At 35.3% G+C, this 26,971-nt stretch overlaps 2 protein-coding genes across 3 annotated transcripts; one reads left to right on the top strand and one right to left on the bottom strand.

Annotated features, from left to right (window-relative positions):
* Positions 1-2,429: 2,429 nt before the first annotated feature.
* LOC113693073 (uncharacterized) lies at positions 2,430-4,888 on the top strand. Its single transcript, XM_027211654.2, has 5 exons — positions 2,430-2,659; positions 2,768-2,951; positions 3,571-3,950; positions 4,509-4,575; positions 4,667-4,888. The coding sequence occupies exons 1-5, from the start codon at positions 2,523-2,525 to the stop codon at positions 4,673-4,675; spliced, it is 777 nt and encodes a 258-aa protein (XP_027067455.1). The 5' UTR covers positions 2,430-2,522; the 3' UTR covers positions 4,676-4,888.
* A 3,532-nt stretch (positions 4,889-8,420) lies between these two features.
* LOC113691642 (insulin-degrading enzyme-like 1, peroxisomal) lies at positions 8,421-26,365 on the bottom strand. Of its 2 annotated transcripts, XM_027209878.2 has the most exons (26): positions 25,986-26,365; positions 25,718-25,793; positions 23,139-23,206; positions 21,518-21,609; positions 21,353-21,426; positions 21,188-21,231; positions 21,011-21,062; positions 19,996-20,118; positions 19,797-19,909; positions 18,947-19,109; positions 18,316-18,408; positions 18,004-18,089; positions 17,001-17,087; positions 15,162-15,262; positions 14,148-14,250; positions 13,941-14,036; positions 13,680-13,869; positions 13,361-13,422; positions 12,905-13,009; positions 11,864-12,065; positions 11,563-11,771; positions 11,190-11,314; positions 11,043-11,094; positions 10,867-10,953; positions 9,547-9,669; positions 8,421-9,232 (listed from the first exon to the last, which is right to left on the bottom strand). In XM_027209878.2, the coding sequence occupies exons 1-26, from the start codon at positions 26,106-26,108 to the stop codon at positions 8,981-8,983; spliced, it is 2,901 nt and encodes a 966-aa protein (XP_027065679.2). In that variant the 5' UTR covers positions 26,109-26,365; the 3' UTR covers positions 8,421-8,980. The 2 variants fall into 2 exon arrangements, with proteins under 2 accessions (XP_027065679.2, XP_027065680.2); XM_027209879.2 differs by lacking the exons at positions 23,139-23,206; positions 25,718-25,793; positions 25,986-26,365 and having other exon boundaries at positions 21,353-21,416.
* Positions 26,366-26,971: the final 606 nt, after the last annotated feature.

Genomic DNA, 26,971 nt, shown 5'->3' with positions numbered 1-26,971 from the left:
ATTAGACCCTTCTATATCCAATTTCTAAGCTTCTGCAATGACATGCTCAATACCTTCTCTTTGAACCCATCTCTTGTCAAAAATGAAGTTTCTCCTTCTTTTCCTTTCCTCAGGGTTAGTATCAATCGAAATCATACTATAATCAGAACTATAGTTATCCACATGAATACATTTTGTCTTTTCATAGCTTTGAAACCAAGGGGTACTACATAGTGCCCTATCCAGTCTTTGCTTAACTTCCCTTTTATTGTCCTAGTTATTACACCAAGTCCATGGTTTCCCTTCAAAACCAACATCAACTAACTCATTTTCTGTGATAAAACCCTTGAACTCCTTGAATATCCCTTCATCTGTCATTCTGCCTCCCTATTTTTTCTCATTAGACATAATATCATTAAAGTCTCCTGCTATAATCCATCTTGTCCCGCAAAGCCTTTTCCTTTCCTTATTACCTTCCATTGATTCCTTGTTACTTGAGCTTCACAGCTAGCATATGTCAACAATCCACCAATCCATCTGTTTTTTCTGATCAACTATATGTGCTTCAATAGTGAAGGTTGTTTTAAGAATCTCTATTACTTTATCCTTGTTCCACATCAAGGCAATTCCACCAAATCTGTTCATTGATTTCACAACAGAACTATTCTCAAAATTCAAATTTTTCCTAACGTTTTCCGCCACTTTTTCTCTATTCTTTGTTTCACATAAGAACAGTATGCTAGGAGAGAGGAAGTTGCATGCCTCTCTTAACTGGGGAATTGTCAAGGGGCTCCCTGTTCCTTGACAATTCCACACCAGTGCTCTCATTGGAAGTTTGGAGATCAGGTAAGGCTGGTCTCCTCCCCTTCATTGAGCTCTGATCTCCCTTAAGATAAGTTTGTCACTTTATTCCTCTTAGGCACCAGTTCAGTTATAACTACATCCACCATCTCAGTATCAGTCTAGCAACTTTTCCTTTCCCCTCTTAGTTCTGATTTCCTAGCATCCTATCAATCTCTGTCAAAGGTAGTCTCTTCATGATAGGTGATTTTAATTTCTTTTATCCTCTTATTCATTTTCTGAACTGCTTCCTGCTTATTCTCTAGGCTTATTTCCTCAACCTCTATCACGTCTTCTGCTTCTATAGTGTTATCCACTCTACTCTCTGAAATATTTTGCTGGTTGTTAGTCTTTTTCCTCTAACATTTGCTGATCTTGCATTTCAGTTTGTTTCTCAAAGACACTGTAGTGGGTCTTATCATGTCCTAGAGCCTGATCTTCCTTATTTCCCCTAGTGCTCAGTTTGTCCATGCTAAGTTTTTCACTTATTGGGATTGGGGAGTTCACATTGCTAGTGCGCTCATTATTCTTCCTTGTCAGTTTTTCAAATCTACTTGATCCTCCAATCTTACCTCATCTTGTTTCTTCCTGTCCTTGTTTTGGAGTAGACTCCACTGTTTTCTTTGGCACTAGTTCCCTATCTTTGAAACCCCAAACAACTTTATCCTGCTTACCTTTACCTATATATTGCTCATTTTATGGTGATTCCTTTCCTTAATTGGCTCTAACCCAAGGTCCATATTTGTTATCAGATAATCCTTTCTTCACTATAATAGAAGCCTTACAATTCCTTTAACTATGGCCAATTACTCCACGTCTGTAGTAGAAATCTGGGCATCTCTCATACTTAAAACTTATTCATTTCATTGTTCCTTGCTTCTTAACCGCAGTACCTCTCAGTAGAGGGGATGTTATATTCTCCAAATTCATTGATGGAAGGTTTATGGCGGGCAAGAATTGGGAAATTCAGGTGTGAGTTTTTGAAAGTTTGAACTTCCACACTTGGGAAGACAGGTGCGACTCTCAAGAGAGAGAAGTTTTTCCTAGTTTTTTTCGGACAATATGCCTCATGAGTTACTCAATATTGAATAATCACATTACTGCTCGATTCTTCTTGATTTGGTAAAAGTTCAAGAAAATTGAATAACCAGACATAATTCAGAAAGGGGAGGGATGTGATCAAATGAATACCTAGACTCTCAACATTAAATTAGGCGGAATATTTTAACTTCTTCATTTCCAATTTTTGTTTGATATTCGCAAAACAGTTATTTTATTTTATGTTTTTCCATTCAGATATTTTTTGTAAATAAGAGGTTCTCGACTTCTCGTTTGATACGTTCTATTTAACCAGTAAAAAAAAAAAACTTATAAATGGGTAATTAATGACACAGCAAAAAGTCCACCGAACATGTGCAGTGGCTCACAACAATAATCTGTTCTGCCTAAGCTTCATGTTCCTAGCCCAGCCCATGTAAACAGACCTCCATAGTCCGTTCCAGCTTTACGGTTTAGCCCAAATCAAAATGACTCTCTCAAAGGCGAAAAGAAATAAGTACTACTATATAAATACTGAAACAGTTCTTCAGTTGCTTGAAAGAAAGGAAAATAGATCAAAAAATTACAAAAAAAAGTTAGCAACGATTCCCCGAAAATTTCAAAAAACACCTTTCAATCTCCCGCCTCTATCAAAAAACCAAAAAATGGCAGGTGCAGAAGCAACAAAAGAAGAAGCATTAGAATTTCCAAATGCAGTTGAACGTGAAGTCGCCTCAGCTCTTCTCCTTCTCTCCGTCGCCATCACCACCCCGCCTCCTTCTCTCCCTCTCTCGCTGCCGCTGTATGAATCCGAATAATAATCTCAGAGCTTCAAATTTCATTTTATTTACCTGAATTTGAATTGAGTTTTCCGGAATATCGTAATTGTTATTCTCATTGATTTGTGCAGTGAGAGAAGTTGTACTGGTAAGATGAAGAAGAATAAGTTGAGGTTTAAGCTTTCCAAGTCGCAGCGGTCGCATTGGACCTGTTCGTCTTCGTCTTCGTCGACGGTGACGACCAGCGAGAATGATGATCGGCGAGTGAAAGTGATCGCCGTGGTTTCCAAGTTTCATGACACGATGAAGCTGAAGGTGATCGTCTTATTAACTTTCCTAGCACGTTTCTGCTGAATTCTGGTTTCGCATGAATTTTGATTCAAACTGCGTCTTTGTACGAGCTTAGAAATATGATCACCTCTCAATATATGTTCGTCAAATCTAATTAAAAATGAGTAGACGTATGACGAAGCTAATGGTAGAATCTTCTGCTTTATGATCCTAATTCTCTGAATTCAATGTGTCATCTGTTGTTCTTCGATATTGTTGAATTCGTTTTGAATATAATTTGAATTTGCATCAGGATTCATTTCGTTTCAATATAATTTGAATTTGCACCGCGATTCATTTCAGTTCATATATTCAAAGTTCTAAAGCGATTGTTCGACTGAAGTTTGAATTTGGAATTGATCATTGGTGTATTATTGGTTTACAATGCATGCGATGATCGTCTTAAACTGTGAACTTCTATTTGTTTCTTTATTCTCGTGAACAGCGATGCTTGAATTATGGCCTGAATTATAATAGGTATCATTTTCTTTCATTTACTTAGAAAAGAATTATAGAGCTTAATAAAATTCGGTGGAGATTTCTACGTAGTTTTGCTCTGTTTCACCCTGTTTTCGAGCTTATTTGCGTTGTGACGAATGTACAGGTGGTTCGAAAGCGGCGATCGAAGAATTTGTCCATCTCCGACTGCCAGAAACGCACCAGCTCAAGGAAGCAGGCTTCGAAGGTTGAATCATCGGCTTCTGTTTCAGCTTCGGCGTCGTCGTGCTTGTCCAATGGCTCCAGCAGCGTAATTTCCAGTGCAGGAAGCAGCGGCAATGTGATGATGAAGATGCGTGGTGGTGGACGTGGATTTGTTACTCCACCTGCTAAGGATCCGAAGAGGAAGCCGATCCTAGGCTCGACTCACATGCGCCGCCGAGCCGAAGCTATTCTGAAAGTTCTGTCATCTCACGGCCGCGCTTCCGAAGTTAAGATTCGTGAGTTGCTCGGCGACAGCCCCAGCACCAGCAAGGCCTTGAGAATGTGAGCCCAAACAATTTTCTCTCTCTCACACAGACACACACTTGACACGTATGAATTAAGCAGCCACGTGGTCTAGTGGGACCTACTTGAAGTATACCTCATATGTGGGCCGTTGTTTTGTGACCCGTCCCTAATTCAATTTGTTAAGGCAATCAGCGTGGTACTTCATGCATTGTTGGTTATACCTCTGACATGTTGCCTATTTAGTGACTCATTTTTGACAATTTATCTATGCTGGTATGGTATAAGAGATTGGTTTGAAGTAAAATTTTGTGAAAATTTTTAATTAGTTAAGCTTGATTTTTCAGAGCTAATAATATTTTGTTTAGTAATCAGTTATGGTAATCCATTACGCATTACTAGTTGTTGTGCCTTCTCTCTGAATCGGGCTATCAATCGCATAGCTACTTGCGAGCTGGTTTTGTTTCATACAGTTTACTCGGTAATCTGGTTTGTGGTTTTAACAGTCTAAGAATTTGATTTAATTAAGCTTGACTTTGGAAGGCTAATAATGGTATAATTAATTTCAGGATAATCTAATTAAGTTCAGTTTTGCAGATTGCTGAATCTAGAGCAGGTTAAGAGGTCTGGAGCAGGAGGCCGTACTGATCCCTATGTTTATATGGTAAATATTGCACCTTAGTATGCTACCATTCTTAAGTTTTTGGACATCTTGGACTGGTTAAATGATTGTTTCGCTTACCTTTTGTTTGCAGATTGCATGAGATCTTATTCAGTAGAAAGCTCTGTAGATTTTTGGCTGGACCAAATTGACATACTTGGTAAAAGAAAGAAGGCACTAATGTTGGCTTGATAAAAGGGTTTAACTGTAAATTTGATTATATTTTCCCCAGCAAGTACAGGATTACACTAGGAATACTTAATACGGCCTACGAATTTGATGGCCAATTTTGTCTAGATTCTACAAACATGAGCCAAAAAAGGGCCAAAGTATATATATATATATATATATATATATGTATGTATTGTTCTTGAAACTTCTATGATGCTTATGGTAGGTAATAGAGCAGTGGTTATTATTGAAACCAAGCTGGAGGTTTCTTGTCCCGCTATTTTTTGCTTCTGAATTTCTACACTTCATATGTTGTCACTGATAAATGAAGGACCTGATAATTTGTACTTCAAAGATTGATTGTTCATGATACCACTTCATAGGTAGCTTTTTACCTGAAAGGATTCTCAAGTAGTAGAAGTTTCATATATTGCGAACATGATGGCTAGTAGGGTACTCCATTGAAAAAAAAAATGTTGCTGGTTGATTGAGACCAGAGGAACAGATAGAAATTTTTGGATGGTAAGATCTTTAACTATAATGGTTAGACTATGGCGGTGGGATTTGTCATTGCTGAGATCTTGAACTGCTCCAAAGATTTCAAAATTTATAACATGGAATTTTGAAAAGACTGGCTAAACAAGAGTTGGATGGGAAGTGATTCAAAAGAAAAAATTATTGCACTGCATAAGCTTATTAGAATTGTATTCCCATGGTTTAGTTGACCACCATAATTATGGCACCGGCTACTTGACGTGTAGAAAAGCTCTCCACTAACACCAAGTCTAAATCTAATCTTTGGGAAGCATGAAAATGCATGTTGGTGTTTGAGCCATCCAATTTCATGTAAATATCCCCCAACCGATGAACTAAAAAAAGTTTCTGGCTTTAACAAGCGCTAACAGCCAATTCAGTACAGTTTCTTTCTTGAGGGGGTCAGTTGGCTAATGTAACATATTGGTAACATTATTCACGTTTTCCTTTTTGGAACAATTTTAACTAGTACTTGATGGTGGGTGGAACCTTCGAATCTTTCACGGGAAGAATTAAGAATTTAGTCATTCATGTTACACGGTCCTCTGACTGCCTCTAGGTGTTTCAGAAAAGGCGAATACAGGCATAGTTGTCAACCGTTTCAGTTTTGAGGTCATCTATTCCAACTGGACTGGTCTCACTTGGAAAGCGCCTGAGCCACATTTACAAGTCAAATGTGTGAAAGGAATGAATGACTCAAAAAGCTCAAAAAGAAAGAACTGGGCAGAAAGCTGAGATGGTTATTTTATTTATGGGTTGGGTTGGGGATGACTTGTGAGTTGTCTTTTTCTATGAACCACTAGGAGTCTTCCTCTTACCACATATTGGGATCTTCTTTAAAGGGGTCTCAAGTCTCAACTCCTATCTCAGTTAATCCCCATTGTTCACAATTTGATCAAACAAAATTGTCGGTGGAAAACACAGCATCACATACTATATTGTTTTCTCAAGGGGAGGAAGAAAGGCACTAATGGGGAAGTATTTGGAGATGTTGGATGTAGGGGTGAGAATATTAGCCAGGTTTCATTCTCACTGTCCTCAGACTGCCCGGATGTACTACCATCCACCCTCCAACACGGAGGAGCAAAACCATCGCCACCACCCTCTGTTCCACCGTATTCATGGGGTCGATAGCAGCAGAAGCAGCAACATGGCAAGTCATGGTAGAACCTCTATGGCCAGCTGTGGTTTCGAGACTTTCATGGATTTTGATACTGGTGATTTCAATTCTTTATTCATTGACCAAGATACGTACAGAGCAATGAACTAAGAAATAGTGATTAGTTCCTTTGCATTATTACTGATCCTGTACTCTGAACGAGCTATGTGTCATTCTTAATCTCATAGGTAACATTCAGGAAGTCTCTTTGTTTCAGTTTATTCTTCAAGACTAATGGAAACAGTTGCGGAGAAAAATTTTGGTCATGTGAAAAGAATATCAAAGAAGAAAAATAGGTGCGTCTGGTCGATCTGATTGAAGCAATGAAAGTGGCCTTGTTGTTTTATATTATTGTGTAGTGTATGTTGCATTTCTTTGGATAGTTTTTATTTGTCAAATAATCTACCTCTTCCCGTCACAAAACATATTTTTCAATGTATTATAATCACTTTTTTATTTTACATACATCACATTATAAAAATGTATTACAGTAATTATTTTAAATAGTTTAATATCCAAACACACAATGCTTTTGCCATAGCAATGGGCCACCAAAAATTTCCACAAAATGTCGTAATTTTGGGCGTAATAAGCAGTACAATGATTATTGGTTAAATTGATTTGATTTCTGACAGAAAAGAAAGAATAGGAGGTAAACAATTGACTTGAAATTATCACATCTTTAACTAAAGAAGCAATTTCTTCATCACTTTTTGATTAGTTTCCGAAGGTTGATTTCAACTTATTATCGGACCTTCAAGATTCGCGGAAGTGTTTTTTGTCCTTTTAAATTTTTTTAATTTGGAACGATCAGAGACAATAAAGAGAAATTATCTGGTAAGGAGGTGAACTGCAAGCATGCGTTAATTCCAAATATGGAAAACATACATAAATCACATCGTTTTCTAATTGATGTACTGATTTTCTTTTCATTTTACGGTATTTTCTTAGAAACTGGGATTGACACGACACAACCTATTTGACTAAATCATTTCCGTGATTAACTGCTTTTTGTAACATGAATTACTTGTTTACCCATGAATCTATTTGACCAAAATCCAACCAAAAAATTTATGCGTGTAATCATTTTCTTTTTATTTTACATTTATCGAATCACTACAATGCATTTTTCTATAAAAACTTCTAAAAATAGCAATCTAAACGGACCTAGTCAAAGCCTTTTTGTAAACTTTCCCTAAAAACGCATATGATAAAAATGCGTTTGATAAAAAGTGAGCCGATGTTTAATTATATCACAAAAGTGTAAGTAGTATGATACTACATGTCTTATGTGAACCACATGACATGCCATACAGTGTATTAGTATTAATAATTAATTACCAAGGACTGATGGTGAGATATATCATGTCTACTTCTTATTAGATGAGACATGGTCCACCATCCCTACTTGGTAATATGTTATCAATGCAAGTGTACCAAGTGAGAAATTCAAGTGGTGAACATGAAGCATTTTCCCTCTGAGTTATAACACCAACCAAAAGGACTTAGACCCCATTTAGGGTTGCAAAACTTTTGGTAAAAAGTATTTTTAGATGCTAAAAGCACTTTTGAAGTGCTTGGTGAACATATAAGTTTGTTTGGATTGTGTTTTATTTGGAATATTTTTACTGTAGCTTTTTTTGTGATGTGATGTGTGTGAGATAAAAAGGTAATTGGGAAGATAAAAAGATGTATTGGAAATTGTAATAATGATGTAAGCAGATAAAATTGGAGAAATAAAACACAATCCAAACAAACCATTTAGTACTTTTGATGTTAAAAAACACTTTTAACAAAAGCTAAAATTTAGTGCTTTTAAAATAATTTTTGTACTTTTAAAATATAAAATATTAAATTTAATCATTTTATCATATATTATAAACTAAATACAGAGATAACTACATTTAAATTTTTAAAATTACACATTTATCCAATATAAATCCGAACATCATCGAATTATGTATCCAAAAAATATACTTAAAAGTACTTGAACACTTAATGAGTGCTTTTATTAAAGGTTCTATTAGGTAAAGTACTTTTCAACCCCAAATAGACCCTTAGTCAATAATTTGACCACATCCTTCAAAATGGTATCTAGCAAATAGCCATCCATGCTTAAATTTTCTAAGAGAAGGAAAGTTAATTAATATAGCCCAAATTTAGAATAAACCAAACAGGTCAACGGGCAAGTGAATGACTTCGTAATGTAACAAGTGATGTGGAAAATCTAACATGCAGGCAGCTAAGGGATAAGGGAGAGTTTGAAAGTCGAATTAGGTGAGATCACCTAATTGAAATCTCTAGTAAGCTGGATTTGGGGACTATTCGAGTCACATTTTGAACTCCCATAGTGGTTGAAGCAGAACCGGAAGTTACTGGAACTCGAATTGCCTTGAACTCGTATATAGTTGCAATTGGTGCAGGTTTTGTGAAATGGAATTAGAACATTTCTTCAACTTCAGATCTCCCTTCTCTCTTTTTGGTGAGCCACTCAAAGATTGCAAACAACCTTTAGTTTACTCATTCGGTAGTAACATGAAATTTTTAAGCTTTCATGTGGCCCAAGCCTCCTTTAAACGAGCCATAAAGAGGGCGAGACCTCCTGAAGCTGCAGATATCCTCAATCTGGAGGAATTCGGGTGCAACAAGCTCACTTTTATCTGCTTCATACTCGGACAAATGTGAGTTTCCGTAGACAAACACACTTACTGCTTTCTTTCTAGGGGCACCAACTTTTATACGTTCATTAAAGAAATCAATGAATTGCTCTTGCGTCAGCTGCTTCAGTGCTGCAACCTGTTATAGCAAGATAAAATACCATCAAGAATGCGCTTTGAAAGTAGAATAGCATTGGAAGCAATGTCTTATTCTCAACTAGCGTGTTTCTGCTGGATTATTCTAACAGAATTCAAGTCGGGTTTTACATTACACAATTCTCAAGTAACAAAAACTAGAGCAGAATTGACAGCCAATCATGAGTAATAGCCCAAATAGGAAAAACTTCAAAACGTCAAATTCACATTGTCAGAATGCTCAAGTCAAAATAGGAATCAACATACATTTATGGAAACAAACTCTAGCATCCTCATTGTAATGTGTAAGAATAGTACCTCGTGTTCAATCCTATCAAATTTGAGGGTACCACTGGCAATTTCGCACCAGTAGAATGCAGATTCCTCGTGTAAGTTCTTGAACTTCTCAAGCTTCATTTCTATGAGTGCATTGACATTGCTCTGCACAAGAGACATCAAGTTGCTTCTTAATGCAATAGATGTAAACAATGGACATGGCCCACTTGGTAAATAATTCTTCGAGTAATTCAATCAAAAGCAAGATACTACAGACGAATGAGCTAACATGTAGTTCATCACTCAATGAGGCATGTGATGTAGCACTTGTCTGACAATTTTTAACTGTATTCTCAACCGGACAAAGTTTTTCTGACCACCACTCCAGGTAAATTGCAATTTTAACACGGAACCAATTGAGGATGGCTGTACTGGAAGATAGAAGGCTGGATGCATTAAATAGTATTAATTTAACTGGATAGTGAAAGAACATGTGTCAATTTGGTGTCTACTATCCACGGGATTGAGATTAGACTAAGCCAACAATTTCATGCTTTAACAATTGCACGCACCTATATAGCTTCAACAATTCAGATGTGGGGAATAGAAAAATTGGTAGTAAGCAGCTATCTGATCATTAATTGGATGGTGAATTCTGCTTATGCACTAATCCAGAACATACTACCCCTGCTCATACATAGATTCATTGTTTGCTAGGCAAACAATGAATGAAGTAGATGCAACCAAAGAATGAGAAAGGGAAGGTAACAGCTCAGGAAATACTATGTGACAATATTAAACCCCTTAGGAGTCCTGCTCACTCTCACCCGTTAAAGCAATGCATTAACATGTACAGAAATTAGATTATGTTTGCAACTAAAGCTCTAATTTTATAAACAACAGCTACTTGAATTGCACCTTGACAATCACACCAAACAACAAAGGTAAAGAAAAGAGATTTAGAGCAGCAAATGAAATAAATCAAGAAGCAGATAATGAATGCGTCTAAGCAGGATCAAAAAAATAAAATAAAATAACGCATAGCACCTTGAACAGATAAATGATCAAATACACAGGCTTCATTGTTTATGATGAAAAAATTTGACAACTTTTCTCCAAATTCCATCTGATTACGTATATCATACACTCTGCTTTTTCAATAGTGGTAATGTGAAAGTTTATAATCCACAGCTAGACATCTTATCATCCTTACATTATCAGCAATTTTGGTGGGTAAACACAATTAGTCCTCTAAAGTAGCTCTTCACCTGTGAGCTCTAATAGAGATTTGTTGCAGGTAGTGCAGCGTTACAATGGCTAAGTTGTGATAAAAATTACTTAGATGTGCCCAGATGAGCTCACCTTGAATTCATGGCTGGACATTTCATATAATTTATTTTCAAACATCTTCAGAAAAGCTTTTGTTCTTGAATCAAGATGCCTGGGTCCCTGTAAATTTCAGTGAACTATGTTTAACAGTTAAACCACAAAATACTTTTTCTTCTCGATTTAATAGGGGGTAAAAGTTGTTATCTGACCTTGATAGTGGATTGAACAATAAATTGCACTCCATATACACCAGAGAAGTTCCTAAATGGATGTGAAAAAGCAATGTAGAACTTTTAGAAAATATAACCAATTTGTGGAGAGATATGAGCTCTAATGAAACAAAAGTTTTGACGTACCGTAGTGCAAGTGAAGTAATATAACCAAGTTGCTCAACAGTCCTGAGCTGATGGAAAGCAGGTTGCTTTGCAATTAAAGCAAAAAGCTGGAGCATTATGTTCATCACTGAATCATCTTGATGCACCTATTCCACAATTTTGATTCAAATATATAAATAAGTCCGCATATCAATGTATAATCAGTGTGCATATCTATCTATATGCCTTTATATAATTGTTGTAAGTGTCAAAATGCATGTCTAATGTGAAATTAGTAGTCATATTAGAGAGACTTAAACTATAAAACGAATTTCTTAACAAAATTGCTTTATTGGAGCAGGCTTAAAGTTCCATGAACTTTATATTTGTTGCAATTCCCCTATCAAACCTGTACCTGGATATAATGGACAAGGGCAGAATTTTCATCACTTGGATTTAGGCCCTCAGTAGCATAACAATAATTTATGCCCTTTTTTAGCTTAACAACTCTGTGTGTCAGATGCTGAGATGTGAACAGAGCGTCAGATATAGGCCGAGTACCACTGAAGAAAATATCTTCTGTATACTGGACCATTTTTTCTGCTTCAGTTGGTTCCAGATTTCCTGAGAAGGATAGAAGTGAGATGGCAATTTTGATTGGCTGAAGCAGCCAAGAGTTGCAACCAGAATAATAGTTTGCTGAAAGAATAAAAAACCTGCTATAAAGCATTCTAAAAAGACCCTGGATAGCATCAGAGGATAAAATTGCACAAGATCATCAGCTTCAAGATGATGAAGAACTTCAAGTTCATCTTTCCAAGGAAATGTTGGGTATTGTAGAGCTAATGAACAGTAGTATTTAGCCAGCTGATATGGCTGTTGGAATTTTAAGTTTTGGTAGTCCTTGATGAGCAATTCCTATGAGAATGAAAAGAAAATTTGAAAGAATATACTTTCCATTAGTAAGTCTTTACTAGGAGCATCTTCAGGACACATATCTGGTTAATCATTAACTACCAAGGTAAACCAAAGCCAAAATCTCAAATATTAATTTTTTTTAATCCAGGGTACTCCTTTGAGACTTACATCTTGAAGTGGTCCAAGATCAATTAAGAAGTTATGCCAAAGCAAGAAAGTGGTAAACAATAATTCAGCTTGCAACATTTTAATCTGAGTTTTTGCCAAACATTTAAACTAAACTGATCCAGAAAAGGACAAATAAAAGTATTCATGTATAGGAGTGTTACATTGAGGTTAAAAAGTTATCTATATCTTCTAATTAGATTCTATCACAAAACAAAACATCTCATTCAAATGACCTCTAATAAAAATATTATAACAAAATCTCCTTAACATTTTAGCTGAGTACCACTTATAAACCCCAAAACTTTTGTGCTCTTCCGTTTGACCAATATCAAATAAAACTACTATTAGATGCTGCAACATTGTATACATCAATCATTTAAAGTGAGTTTCAGCATCCCATCGAAGTTTTCAGAGGGACAGTCTGCTCCCCTTTATTCTGTTAATTCTCTTGATAATTCCCACGATCATAAGCAACAATCTTAAGTAGCAGCAATATAAGTAAAAAGAACCTATCAGGTTTTACTTCGAACAGTTAAAGAACATAGAAAATCTTTGAAGCAACAAATGTTAATTGCACTCTTGCCATTGTTTTATATCCCAAAGAAAAACCAAGAAGACTAAAAAACAGAAGTTGATATTGTTCTGCAGTTCATGGTAATTATCAAACTCACCTTCATTACAGAGAATCTATCAGGTTTTACTTCAAATTTAGCTATTCCTTCTATGATTGTTTCCAGTAAGATCCTCATTTTGTGGTTATATCCAACCAAAGTCACCTGAGAAGGAAGAAAAGAATGGAATAAAAATGAACAAAATGTTTTGTAAGTTTATGCCTACACAAAGGGAGCAAAAACAAGTAAAACTGCATGGAGAAGCCGCTAAACAAAATTTGATTCCAGTTCAGAAAGCTTTCAAGCTTCCTAGATGAAATTACGACATTCACCAGCCCCCCTGCATTTGCAGCCATTCCAGAGAATGAAATTCCTTTTCTGTTTGTTAGCATAGAGGCTAACTTTAGTTTGTTTACGTGCAATAGTCTCCCAGAAAGAAGTAAAAATCGTCACTTTCACAAGACAAGACCAAGGCATTTAAAACTAATGTAACATAGACAAGAAGTGTTTATTTACCTGAAAACCTTCATAATAGTTGGAAACTCCATAGTAAAGACCAGCAACATCAGCATAATAAGCTGAAAGATAAATGCAGAAAAATGAATTTGCTAAGGAAGATAGTGTATGTATAAGGCATATGCCCTTTTTGTTTCTTTGTTGTTGCATAGTAAACTGAAAGACAGTGAGTAAATAAATACTGTAGCTCCTCTAAGAAGGTATCTACATATAAAGGCATATTTTTCCTGGTTTTTGTTTGGAGATTGATATATCGTTATACCTAAGACACCTTAATACTGCATCACCACAGGAAAACTACACAATCGTGAAGACTTACCATATTCATTCAAGTAGTCCATTACCAAACGTGAAAAAAGGCACGTAAGAACTACTGATTCAGGAGAAACTCTTGAATGTGGACAGTTGAAATCTATCTTGATATATGCCTTTGGAAAGCAAAATGCTGTGTCAGGCTTATACCATAACCTTGAATATTGTGATTTCCTCAATACGAATGGAACACCTGCCTGTTGCAATAAGACAGACATATCAGACAATTACAACGAAAAAAATACCAAACTATGCAGAAAATTGATACCTTATCCAGTATATTTTTCAGAGACAGATCAGAAGGGATGAACATATTTGGAGCTGGCAGTTGCAATTGTTTCTCACAAACACTTTCCTTCCATTGCTGAAAACAGATGTACACGAACCTTGAAAGATCATTTTCATTTTAGGCTTTATAAAGGATCTAAATCTTGAGAAAACAGGAAGTCTTCTATCACACAGCACCAACACTTACCTGAATCTGACAACTGGTTATTTTCTCCACAGAAAATGAGGTTCCATACCAGGGTTCAGACATGTCAGTATTCCCTTCAAATTTTTTAGATGCCCAGAAAATTCTGCAGCAAAAATATACTGTAACCTTCAAAAGTTTATTCAAGAATAACAATATGTTGAATACAGTAAGACGGCCCTCATATGCATCGAATGTGCAACCAGTAACTACATAGAATGGCCATAAGAAAGTTGAAAATACAATATTTTCCATCAATTTGTGATAATTTAAAGGCTGAACAGCGAGATAATCCTGATTGATACTTGAGGGTCAAATAAGAAGGTTTACTGAAAGGTTGGCCAATATCAAGAGGAATGGGAATTCAGGTGGAGTGTTTTTCTCCAAATCTCTTAAGATTTTTATGGTTTAGTTTGTTATTCAAAAGAGTCAAATTATAGGAGGATTTCTGTAGAATCGGGTCCTAAAACGAAGAAAAAAATGCACTAAAGAAGGGAAGTGACAATAAGATCCTAGGAACAAAGCCTCATAGGAAGTCTCTTCAAATGATCTTTAGATCTTCCCATAACTATTAGGTTGACTAACTGAAGACACTTCAGGAGCCATTCCAGGAGTATTAAGCATTACCAATTCCCATCCATCCTACGGATCATGATTGACGATTTTGGATTACAATATTGTACGAGAATCAACTGAAGAACACGGCTTGGATTTAATAGAATTTTGGATGTTTAGACCAAGAGATGATATTTACAATATATGCTGATTTAGAGGAATCAAGGTTGTAGTCCTATCACGTATAATAAACACTGGATTTGTATAGAAAAGCATGGATGTGGTGAGAACTAAATTTCTTTTGGGCTTCACTTTCTTGCTAGATTAATCTGAAGTTTAAACTGAAACTGAAGGAAAAAGGTTTTGTGTATTGTTCGCAATGAATATGGTTGAAGTAGATTTCCAAGGAAAGAAGAATTTAGTACACCATGAGTTTGTTCTCTATCAAGCAGCAAAACTTACCTTACATTGTTTGAATTGAGCTCATCCAATAGTACTTGAATAATGTCAGAATTAAATTTCTCAGGCAATGCTCCCACCAACCAGTCTTCTGGAGGATATAGCTAACAGAAGTTTCTCACAAGACAAATTAATATGGCTATTCAATAATCAACAGGTAATCATGCATAAGGAAAAGGCAAACTACTAGAAACGCTTAAAGACTTGATGGCGCTAAGAAACAATGAAAATCAATTGATGAGAAGATAAATTCCATGATCAAATTAGAAAGGAAAAACAGAGAGAATGGAAAAACTGGGGCAGAGAAAAATTCTTAAATGGAAACTACAAGCTGTTCCCAAAAAGTTGTTCTTATTTAGAACAACACAGAATGAGTTCACCAGTAAGTCAAAATACCAGCTTATCCCATATTCACTTGAGGAAATAGATTCACATATTACAAGGTCCAATATCCAAATCTTCACACAATGAATAAGGAAGCTTGCACTAAATTAATCCGATACAATGTGTTAATAACCATCAGCTCACCTATAGGCTACAACTAATCAGTGTCGATTACTTCATCCATCCAGAATTTCTCACCAAAAGGCTTATACCTTCCAAGAAATCTTTTCTTGTTTATGCTGCTGCAGTAAGAGCAGAAACATGCACTTTAAATAATGGAACAATAAATATTACCAGGCTGACCAAGGTCAACCTCAAAACTTGTTCGCTGCTGGTAGATTGGGTCAGAAATTCTTTTAACCATAGAAATAAACTATTTGCCAAAATCATCTTGCAACAAGTCCTTGTCATGCAAGCATGTCTAAGTAAGATGCAAGTTGCTTATCCATTTGCCTGGGAAGAGCTCTCTCTCTCTCTCTATCAAATCAGAACTAGTGAGGCTAAAACTGAGATTAGTGAGTCTTGATATGAGTATCATGGTTGGGCATATACTTACTAAGCTCAACTTCAGGAACAGACTGCAAGAATTCCTAAAAGATTGACAAATGCCAAACAAAGAAATACCTTAAGACCACCATTTTAACATCCAATTTGACACACTCCTGAATGTTCAAATTGTCCTACATTGAATATGTGAGTAAAATTTCACTTCACATTGGATCCTAGATAGAATACTACCAGTAATTTGGCTTAAACTATTTTAGGGTGGTGCTTAGAGCCTCAAAATTTTCTTAGCTGCCCTTCCAGGTCATTATAATTGGTGTCAAGGTGATAAACCAGCTGGAAATGTGAGATCTAATGCCAGGAAGGCTAATTGCTATAAAGTGCCACCTTTAGAACCATTAAGAACGACCTCTACATTCACATTGCGTAGTTTTCTCTGCAGCTTCATGCTAACTGAAATGAATCCATATCAAGTTCTTAGGGCTTTAACTAGGGAAGAGCTGGTTTGGTTCATAGTGCCATAAGGTTCAAGTATCCCATGGCGGGTATGCAGATAATGTTTAACTGGTCCATAAGACCTTGGGAGAAGTAATAAGTAGAATTCCAATTAATCATCAAAGCCACTGCATTGGGCTGCAAAAGTGGTTTCAATTAGTGCATATCCAGGTGCAAGAAAATTTGACTTATAAGAACTAATTTTCTAGTTCATGTTAACTTGTAAACAAAAAATCTAGGACTGCTAGGTAAATAAGACATTTAAACAGTTCAAAGTCACCATCGTTTCAGAAAACAATACACTAATAACAGTCTGACTTTAGGGCGAGGACTCCTTCTAATAAAACGAAAGATGGGTTATTTGCAGATATGAAAATTATGAAAGACTGTAGATGCATGAAGAGAATAATAGGTTGTTTGCAGATATGAAAATTTCCAGACACGGAATTTCTTGCTTACCCGCATATTAAATGAAACGCCAAGTATGGAATCAATTGGAGGAATTTTGTCTTGATAATGGAAGTGTGTCTCGCCCATACATGAAAGCTTCATAGACAAAATTTCAGAAGGGAAGTCAAAATCTGAGATGCATTATATAGAGTGAAAGCATGCATCAGGAGAAGAGATGTCTGGCCATTCTGCCAAATTTGCAACAACAAAAATTCTGCTACCTTTTTCTTTTCCTTTCTTTGATAAGCCAATTTAGGAACACAAGAAGAAGTTTTCATAACAAACCACACATAATTACTAGAAATAATTCAAGTTCCCCACCATTAAAAAACTAGAGAAATCCTTAACAGTGAACTTTATAATTACCATCCAAACAATCGCCACCAACTCAAATCATTTGAGCAGTATCTCCTGTTATTCAAGTAGTGGAAATTGCCCCAAAATCATTCATGAAACAAAGAGGAATTAAACACTTCAATTCATGCTAACATTCAACAATCTTGCTTCTTGGATGGTAAACCTGCATATAGAAACCTGGTTGACCTTTCAGCTTTCTGTGATCCATAATTTCCATACGGCAATTTACATGTGATACCACCGTACTTACCAATCAAAACAACTAAATACTTGGTGTAATTGTGAAGTGACACCAATGCAGAAGACAACATTGAGGTATCTAACTTTCCAATCTGAAAATCAATAGTTCCTTCCGCATATGACACCAGATGTGATTATCTGATATTTTGCAGGTTGTCTTCTCCAGATATATGATGCTTCATTTGTAGATATTTACATAAGAACATTTCTGGAGAAGTCATACTCAATAAGTTGCTTTTGTGAGCTGGTGTATTTCTTTGTTTCTTTGAGTACTAAAAATGAAATAAAAACATAATATTTTCTTTAGAAATACATCAGATTCTTTTGTCACCAGCAAAGAGACGCACAAGATAGGCCATGTCAATAGTACAAAAATAAAGATCGCACTTCAATGGTATGAGGTGCAACTATTCACCTCATCAAAGATCCACTTCTGCGCTCCGGATTGCTGAAGGAGGTCAATATATTTGAAAACCAGCCCCACAATCTCCTGACAGTGCTCTGTGATTAGATTTAAAGACGATATCACAACTCAAAACAGAAAATTCTACACAAGTTACATCTATTTTTTCATGTGAAGGAAAATAAACTATTGTGTTAAAAATTTCAATATAAATTTCAAATGCTCAATCCAAACCCTCTCCACTCACACTCTCTTCCTTCAGAAAAATGAGGGAATAAAGCAAACTTGTAATTATTTGCTAAAGAAAAGATTAAGAGCACTTACCATGACCAGCATCTGTCAATTCAATTTCTACTTGAAAGAATGCAAATTCATGTGCACAGTCTGATCCCCCAGCCCATAAACTACTTGCCCAACCTGCCAGAGTTGTAACTAGTTATTAAGAAGCCACAATCGGTGGTTATTAAACAAGAATATTACCCCCCCTAAGATATACTCTAATAATGAGCATCCCCAGAATCATAAGGGTCAAGATACAGAATAATGGTAACCAAATAGTAATAATAATGGATAATGGCATACGTATAGTGCTTGAAATTTTAGCCACCCCTCCGTGTATAACCAAACTCAGTTAAAAAGAACACTATTGCTCCAAACAGGACAGTGGAAAGGCCATTGCTGATGTTTGGACAAAATTACATAACCTTCATTCCTCACAAGAAATATGTTTTGCTGATCTAGAATTATGATCACATAAAGTATGGGAAGAAAAAAGGGAGCAGATAGTAAATTCTAAAAACGAGCCAATATAGGCACAATATCATTGAACAGCACCTCAAACTTGCAGTGCAAAAGATTTAACTTCTGGAGCATTATCAACTAACATTAACCACTGCCTATCTCAATAAGGTCTGCTTTTGAAGCCTTCAGAGAATTAAGGAGATTAGAAACTCACCCAACTTTTTTAAAATATAAAAAATAGATCCCTCTCCTTCATGGCCAATTAAGTGGCTCAGGTAACCACTTGGAGCCATCTTGTAGTGAAGTGTACCCGGAGTTATTGGCCATGTTACTCGCAACTTGTGGCCTTCTGTTATCGGAACAGCTTTCACAAAAATCTGAATTCAAGGGCATGCCAAAATGACAGCAACAAAGTTATCTCATTAATAAATCAGAAGAGTAGAAGAAAGGAACTTTATAAAGTTAACCAATCAAGTTGAAAGTAGATGACAAATATTCATGTAAGTTCCTAAATACAGTACTATTTTCTAACTTAAGCATTTCGAGAATTATAGTATGCTTTTGTTCATAAAAGACTAAATGCAGCTATATCCTCAGCCATGAATATTCTCTTACAGAAAAATGGTCGAGAAAAAAAGGTACTCAAGACATCTTCAAGACTTTGTGCAGCTTTAGACATGACAGCTATGCTTGTAGTAGAATACCAATATAGATCTACATACAGACACAGATTTTCCAATATATGAATACAACATCTATCTTTAGAAAACAATGTCTATTATTGTTTCACTTACATAGTAACATAATTCTGTTAATCAAAGGAAATAAAAGTTTGCACTTAAAATGATTATTCAAAAGAAACTAGCATCTAATAATAGTATATAGCAGTCTTTGATGGAGTAAAATAACGAATTCCAAATTGCCATGAAAGAGAAAAGAAAGAAATAAGGAGAACAAGGATGCCTGACAACAAAATTAATCTATGCTATTTTCTATGATGGCTTTGAGATCAAATATCTGACTTAAAAGTACTAAATGAAGCACGAAGGAAAAAATAATACTACCTGAAGGTATTCTGGTGAGCAAGGCTGGCCAATAAAACGCACATGACTTCTATTAATATTGAGGATTTCCTGGAATTTATTCTCAACAAGCTTTTGGGAGATATCAAGGCTGTCTGCCACGTAAAAAAACCATAAAAAGATTATGACAACTGTAATTGCAGAGCCGAAGAAACTTAGTATGGTAAAATCTTCATCTCACCTTTTCCATAGAGAACTAGATGCATAATGTTAGCTGAATAATATTCTTTATAGAACTTGAGGAGCTCTTGCCTTGTATCTAGTCCTTTTTCTTTTGGCCGCACCTCTAAAGTATTCCAGTTGCCTACAAGTTTGACGAAAGACAAAGAAAGAACCATATATGACCATAAAAATGTTTTATTCTCAGTCTACTACTTCTCTTCCAGATATTTTCTCAATGATCATGTCACTGAATGTTTGATTGAGTAAAACAAAGAATTAACAATGCCACAAATTTTGAATCACATTATTGACCTATAAAAACTATTCTGGTCTTTATTTTTTTTTTCTTTTTTCCGAAATGACATTGCCTAGAACTTCCATTGCAAGATCCGGAAGACACAGACATGAAAGTGGATTTCTTATCTTCTTGTGGAGCTTGGAACACTGTTTTGACAACTGAAATTTTAGATAAAGACAAAGATTGTTTAGAGGAACATATTAAAATAGGTGTTCCTCAAGCAGACATAATTAGGTCACATACCAAAAGGAAAATTGATTATATGCCTTCTTTTCGAGTTTCTCACATGGTATTGCTTTCACATAACCTAACTGCATCTCCACCTTATATACATATTCTAAAATATCAGTATCTCTCATTTTAATTTTGCTTTCATCTTAAGATGGACCAGATACTCTACTTTTCTATGCTGAACTTCTAGAACTTTTGGTATTTAAATTTCAGCACTATTGAGAGTGATATCAACAATACATACATCTTGAGCAGGAGCATTACAGGTTAGGCCCAATGTTTGTCTGTTAGATTTTCTAAGCAATCTTCAGGAAATGTTAGACACGAAAGATATCAATAAGGAAAGAAGGACGAAGCATCAAAACACAACACCAGAATTAGTGAAATTAAGTTAGCTTAACTTGGTATTTTACAAATCAACGAGATAAAACTTTAACTCCAAGGCATGCCCAAAAATTAGTGGTGCAGAATCAAATTGACAAAAATCATAGATTGGACTCCAAACCCGTGCTGAACTTATGGAAAGGATGATCTTTTGAACTGAGATGCTTTTCCAGCTGCATTAAAATAACTTCAAATAAGTTAGTTCCTTTTGCAACGGAAAAGAAAGCTTAAAAAACAGGCAAAATACTTTTGTGCAAATGAAAATAGGACTAGCAGGCAAAAAAATACCATAGAATACCTGGCTCATCCTCCAACCATCAGATAGAAGATTCTTTTGGTATTCTGAGGAGGGAGAGGAAGGGAGAGAGAGAGAGAGAGAGAGATAGAGAGAGAGAGAGTCAGCATTATAATTTAGTGTTATGAGCTTGAGAGATATATGAGAGAAAGAAAGGAAGTTGCTAACCTGAATCAACGGCTTTTATTTCCCTTGTTGTAGCATCAGGCGACATCAATGGTTTGATAAAGAACTGTGCAAATCTGAAAAAATAAACCAGACTATGGCTTCCAAAAGAGACATGCTATGTGAAAAAATCAAGGATACTGATTTGTGGTAAGGAAGGATCCTAACCTGTCCAGAGCTTCTTCAAATGAATCAGGATTGACATCAAAATAGTAGTTGGTATGCTCAGAAGATGTGAAGGCATTTGTGATACCCCCATGCTGGAAAGAAAAAGATAACAATCCCATGAAAATTAAGAATTGGTCTCCTATGCTACCAGGTTTTTTATTTGTTTCTTGTTTCTTTTATGCCTTTTGTCCCTCTTTAAGTGTTGCATATCTTTTTTCTTCTCTTTCATAGGGTGTGGCAGACACAGTTTGCAATTCACCCGCTTATCTATAATCTCTTAGAAAAGCAAAACAAAAGCATAATCCAACTACTCCAGAAAAATGAGCATACTCATGTATCTATGCCTAATATTGGCCATAAAGCACAAAGAGAACCAACAAAGCAGAAAATTAGCCATGAGTTTGGCATTCAGGCTTCCTTATTTGATTTTCTTGTCACAAGTAAAAGAAAGTTATGTATTCAAGATGATAACTCATCGGCATTTTAAATGGCTTAGATTTTAAACCAAACATGATATATTAGCCTGCAAATGAGCTTCAAGGTTCAACCAAATTATGCACAGAAGAGAACAAAACCATCATTTCATCTTTGTTCTTATATAATGACAACCAATAGCACATAAACTCTTATTATGGGATGGGGCAGTACTGAAGGTACTTGTAAAGAAACCCTGGTATACTTGAATCTAGATGTTAGTCCTAAGCTCGAATTTTGTGAATACATTAAGCAATCCTTCACTTCATAAAACTGGTTTCATCCTTTCCCTTAACCAATCTCAGTCCCTATAATTTACCAGCCTTATTAGCTATTGCGAAGATGTCAAGTGAAGACACCTATTTATGAAAAATCAGTTCACCACTTTATATGCATTTCTTTGTGAATAAATCATCTACTGACCACTGCACAATACTAGGAAGAAACCTCCAAGTTAAGTGCCACTTTAGAGTTAGAATTAACCACTTGGCAACATTTAGCAATCACCTTTTCCTTTACGAGTCTGACATGAAGATCACATTCATTGAGCATAAAAAAACCAGCACTACATATTTCTTGCCATCAAGACTCTAATTTCTTACTCTAACTTTTAAATATCCTTAAACTAAAATGCACAGCAACATAAACATAAAAAAGGATAACACACTTATTCTCTTCATGTTCTTGCAGAGAGTTTAGGTCTTTTGAGCATCATTGCTTGTATTTTTCTTCTGCCCGCATTCTAATACCAATAACAACTTTTTTTTGTTTAATTTTCATAAGTAAAACAGCAATTAAGCCAAAAGCAGTTCATATGACAATGTGCTATTAAAACCATAGTCAGGCAAATTTTCAAGTCTTAAATAACATTTTGCCTTGAAGAGAAACACGGATTGCTGAAATGTTTCGCATCTTGAATTGCAGCAATTTAGTTCCTTCCTTTATTTATTTATAAACCATGGTTCATCTATAAAAGGTTGAAGTACTAAATATTCATCAGAATGGCATGCTGAACTATCAAGGCCAACTTGTTACAGGGGCTAACTGGATTACTGAACAAAGATAAAGCATATAAAATCAAAAAGAAACCTGAAAGTTAAGTACTTATAGTACAAAAAGAAATCCATATGAGCAATCTGATAAGTACCTCAGTGATGAACTTAGAGTAACTATCTTCCTCTGGATACTTCTCACTCGCATAAAACAGCATATGCTCTGTATTATTACAACACCACAATTCACATTTTACAATAAGCCCACATTATAATCTGACAAATCTATTTTAATAAACAAAATTTTAAAAAAAAATGGCTTCACAACATCAACCAGGTTCAGCCCTGCAATCAGGCTTCTTTGACCAACAAGACACGCAGACACACACACACAGAAGACACTGGTTTCCACTATAGTCACTCCCACAGGAGAGGCCAAAAGATTGAGTAAACCATTTGGTGCGGCGCGTGCGTTTGACGCGCTGATGTGAAATTCACGCTCCGGCTAGTGGCCAGACTATCTTGTTGGAGTGGGCCCGTCAGTAAGCAGGATTAGGCTAAAAATCAAATGTCTGCGTTAGATTGGGCCAATAATGTCAGTCCAGTTCATTTGAACCTCTTATGAGCATTCTGCTGTGTTGGCCCTCTTAATTTACAATCTATCGCAGTTTTGTTCACGCATTACTTTTAAATTCTTAATTGATTTATGTTAATAAGGAACATATTAGTTTACTTCCCTTTTACTTATTATGCAGAAATCCTCTTTTAGTTCTCAAAATTTGCGGATTAGATGTAACCTTTATTTTAATATAAATTACACAAAATTTCAATAAAATAATTATGAAAAAAATAACTCTAGAAAATTAAAATAAGTGTACGGTTTTACTTTTGATCAAACAAAGTGCATGTAGGTATGCCAATTTTTTATATGTATAAAAAAGTATACAAAATTGCATTCACAAATTATAACGTATATTTATTTTATTATAAAAAGCATGCAAAATAAATAAATAGAGCACATACACAATAGATGCTTTATTTCAGTATTAAATTGAATTTTTTAGATACCTTACATTTATTTTTTTTTAAGTTATCAAAGTTTTTATAATCATTCTGTAGATATTCTTTTAATTTTTATAGAAATTTTCTAAAAGTGCGTTTTCCCTTACTTGATATTTAACTTACAAGACTGTTACCTAATATTTGAGAAAAAATTCGATAAGTATTAATTTTTACCATTAAAACAACTTAATCTTTGCTACTCTGATGACAGAATGTTCCAAGCAATAATCTCCTTTTGGGATAAAATTTGACAACCAAGGTATAAGTTCTCATTCCTTTGTCAAATCAGCTGGTGAGAGTACATTAATCTAAGCATTAGGCGCTTGCAGACGGTCAACAATTCTTTAATAAAATTAGTTAAGTGGATAAAATATTCAAGAACATACCCACATTATTTGAAGTGTTATCTTTAAATAATTAAATTTGGTCATTTGGTCATGTTAAATTTTCCTGTTAATGATGTATACTAGCCTTACTTCTTGACCATAAGAGTTGCCATCATCATCACTATGATAAGAGTCTTGAATGAGGATCCTCATTAATCAAGTCAATATTTATTTCTCAAAATTTTACAAAATTATCAAAATTACCAGGGTCATTCAATAATTTATGGGTGTTTTTGAAAAACTTTGCTGTAGCAGCGAGCAGAGTTTTTAGAGTATATTTTGGAATATTTTTAGAAAATATTTTGGGATATTTAAGAGTAGAAAAGTTTCTAAAATATATTTGAGATATTTTTTAAAATTTTAAAAAAATTTAAACTAATTTTTAGATTACCTTTTAGAGTACTTTTTAAAAATTTTTATTATATTTGAAAAACTAGTTTTTGAAAAACACTCAAAAAACAGGGAATCCAAACAGAGCATCAATAATGTCACCTAATGTTGGTGATATTTAACTCAGAAAACGAAAAAGAACATGATAAAGGTGAAATATCAAGTCATCAAATGGAGAAATCCATGTTTTTGTAGTTGAGTTTTTGTTATATCACTCGTATATAATTCTCAAACGAATCATTATTTTCATATCATCAAAATATAAGCACAAAGCTCATATAATTAAGCTGCTGAAAGGTAATATATTCTTCTTAATCATAAATAATTGAAGGAAACCAGAACACAAATTGAGCATTAAAGTTATTAGGCCAAAAAAAAAAGTATATAAATGTGAACTCTCGAAGAAACAAAGACATGACATCAAGTAGAATTCTATCAATCAATCAAGACCTTTTTCTTTCATTTTATTCCTGACAAGATAGGGAAGCAACTAGCTAGACTAGAAAATGGCAGTTGGTACCAAAACACCAAACACCCCAATATTCAAGCCTTATGAAACAATAATAATGCTATGCTTTTTCAAGACTTAACTAAAGGACGAACACCAAAGTCATGCTCCATATTTTACGTCAAATATAAAATAATGCCACCAAAGTCTTCTTAAAATTAATTACAAACACAGAGAGTCTTTCTTCTTTCTCCTCCGGTTACTATTTTTTTTTTTCCCTGGTATTTCTTGTTTTCCTTTTCAATAGCCGACAATTGAATTTTAAGACAAACTTACAAAATCCACGTCAGCATGCAAGAAGGAAAGTGGAATAAAAACTTCTGCGTCAAAAAAGTCCTCCGTTAAAAAAAATTAAAAATAAAAGAAAATGAGGTGAGGAACTTGTTACCTAGAAAATGGGCAAGGCCTTCTAAACCTTCAGGATCGCTGTAATTGCCGACTCCAACATCCATTGAAGCAGCACACTAAATTAAATTCCACCCACAAAACAAAAAAACAAAGAGAAAGATTAAAAAAGAAGAAGAAGAAGAAGAAACTTTAGCATCAATAAAATAATGGAGGAATCCAATTCCCTGTGCAATGAATCAAATTAGCAGAAAATGAAAAAGAAAATAGTAAGAATAAAGGTGGATTTAGATGAAGAAAGACTGCAAAACCTTATCGGTTTCAGGATCACTAATCAGTAGGACTGTCAAAGAATTCTTGAGGATAATCCTTCGGTACTCTCTCTTGTCTGAACGAGCTTTAACTATCTCCAACGTTTTCGTTTCCTCCTCCATTTTTCCTGCGATATTCAACTCTATGCGTAGCTGCAGATAGCTTTTCACGGGGAAGGGAAGGGAAGGCAGAGTCGAAAGAGAATATACTAGTACTTACTAGTTGACAAAGGCATTTCGAGTGGGAATAATACTACTTATAGTTTACTTGATCCGCCAGAAACAGACAGTAGTCACTACTTGTCTTCATAGTATTTCAAAGGATATATATGTGCAAAATCTGAAATTGGATATTGGTTTGTTAATTAAATGGGCTATATGTCTTTTGTTGTCCTGGGGTTGCAAACTGATAGAGCGGTTATTTGGCACATTTTATACCGTTATTTTGTCCTAATTTTGGCTATTCACGGTGCTAAGAATTGAAATTTCACTCATATTCGATATTTGTGTGAATTGTAGGTGGTCGGCATGAAAAATGATCTCGCGGGATAAATTTCCAGAAGACTTTTCGTCTCAGAGCGTGGCCACGCCTTAGAAGGTAGACGTTATCGAAAGCGGGACTACGGTCCACGTGAACCGCGAGAAGCATGGGATAAAAACTCCAAAAGGCTAGCTTTTGTTGGAATGAATTGGGCCAAACGTCTGAGAGCTCCTGCGGCGGCTATAAAGAAAGGAAAAAACAAGATTCAAGGGGACACGACTCTTAGCCTTAGTTTCTCTTTTTCTACTTTTTTTTTAGGGGAAGATTTGTCAGACAGTTCGGCGGCTCTTTTGTTTTTTTTCTTCCGCAGCAATCACATTCGAAATTAGGAGGACCTTAGCTTTCGTCTTGTCTCTTCTTTTGTCAGACGCTTTTGGATTTTTCTTTCCTCTCTAGCCGCAATTAGGGAAGAAGATTCCTCTTGTGCGCGGGGCTCCATTTTGGA

The sequence above is a fragment of the Coffea arabica genome, chromosome 6c, assembly GCF_036785885.1.
Source record: "Coffea arabica cultivar ET-39 chromosome 6c, Coffea Arabica ET-39 HiFi, whole genome shotgun sequence".
NCBI classification, from domain to species: domain Eukaryota; kingdom Viridiplantae; phylum Streptophyta; class Magnoliopsida; order Gentianales; family Rubiaceae; genus Coffea; species Coffea arabica.
This window is presented reverse-complemented; position numbering and strand designations above follow the sequence as displayed.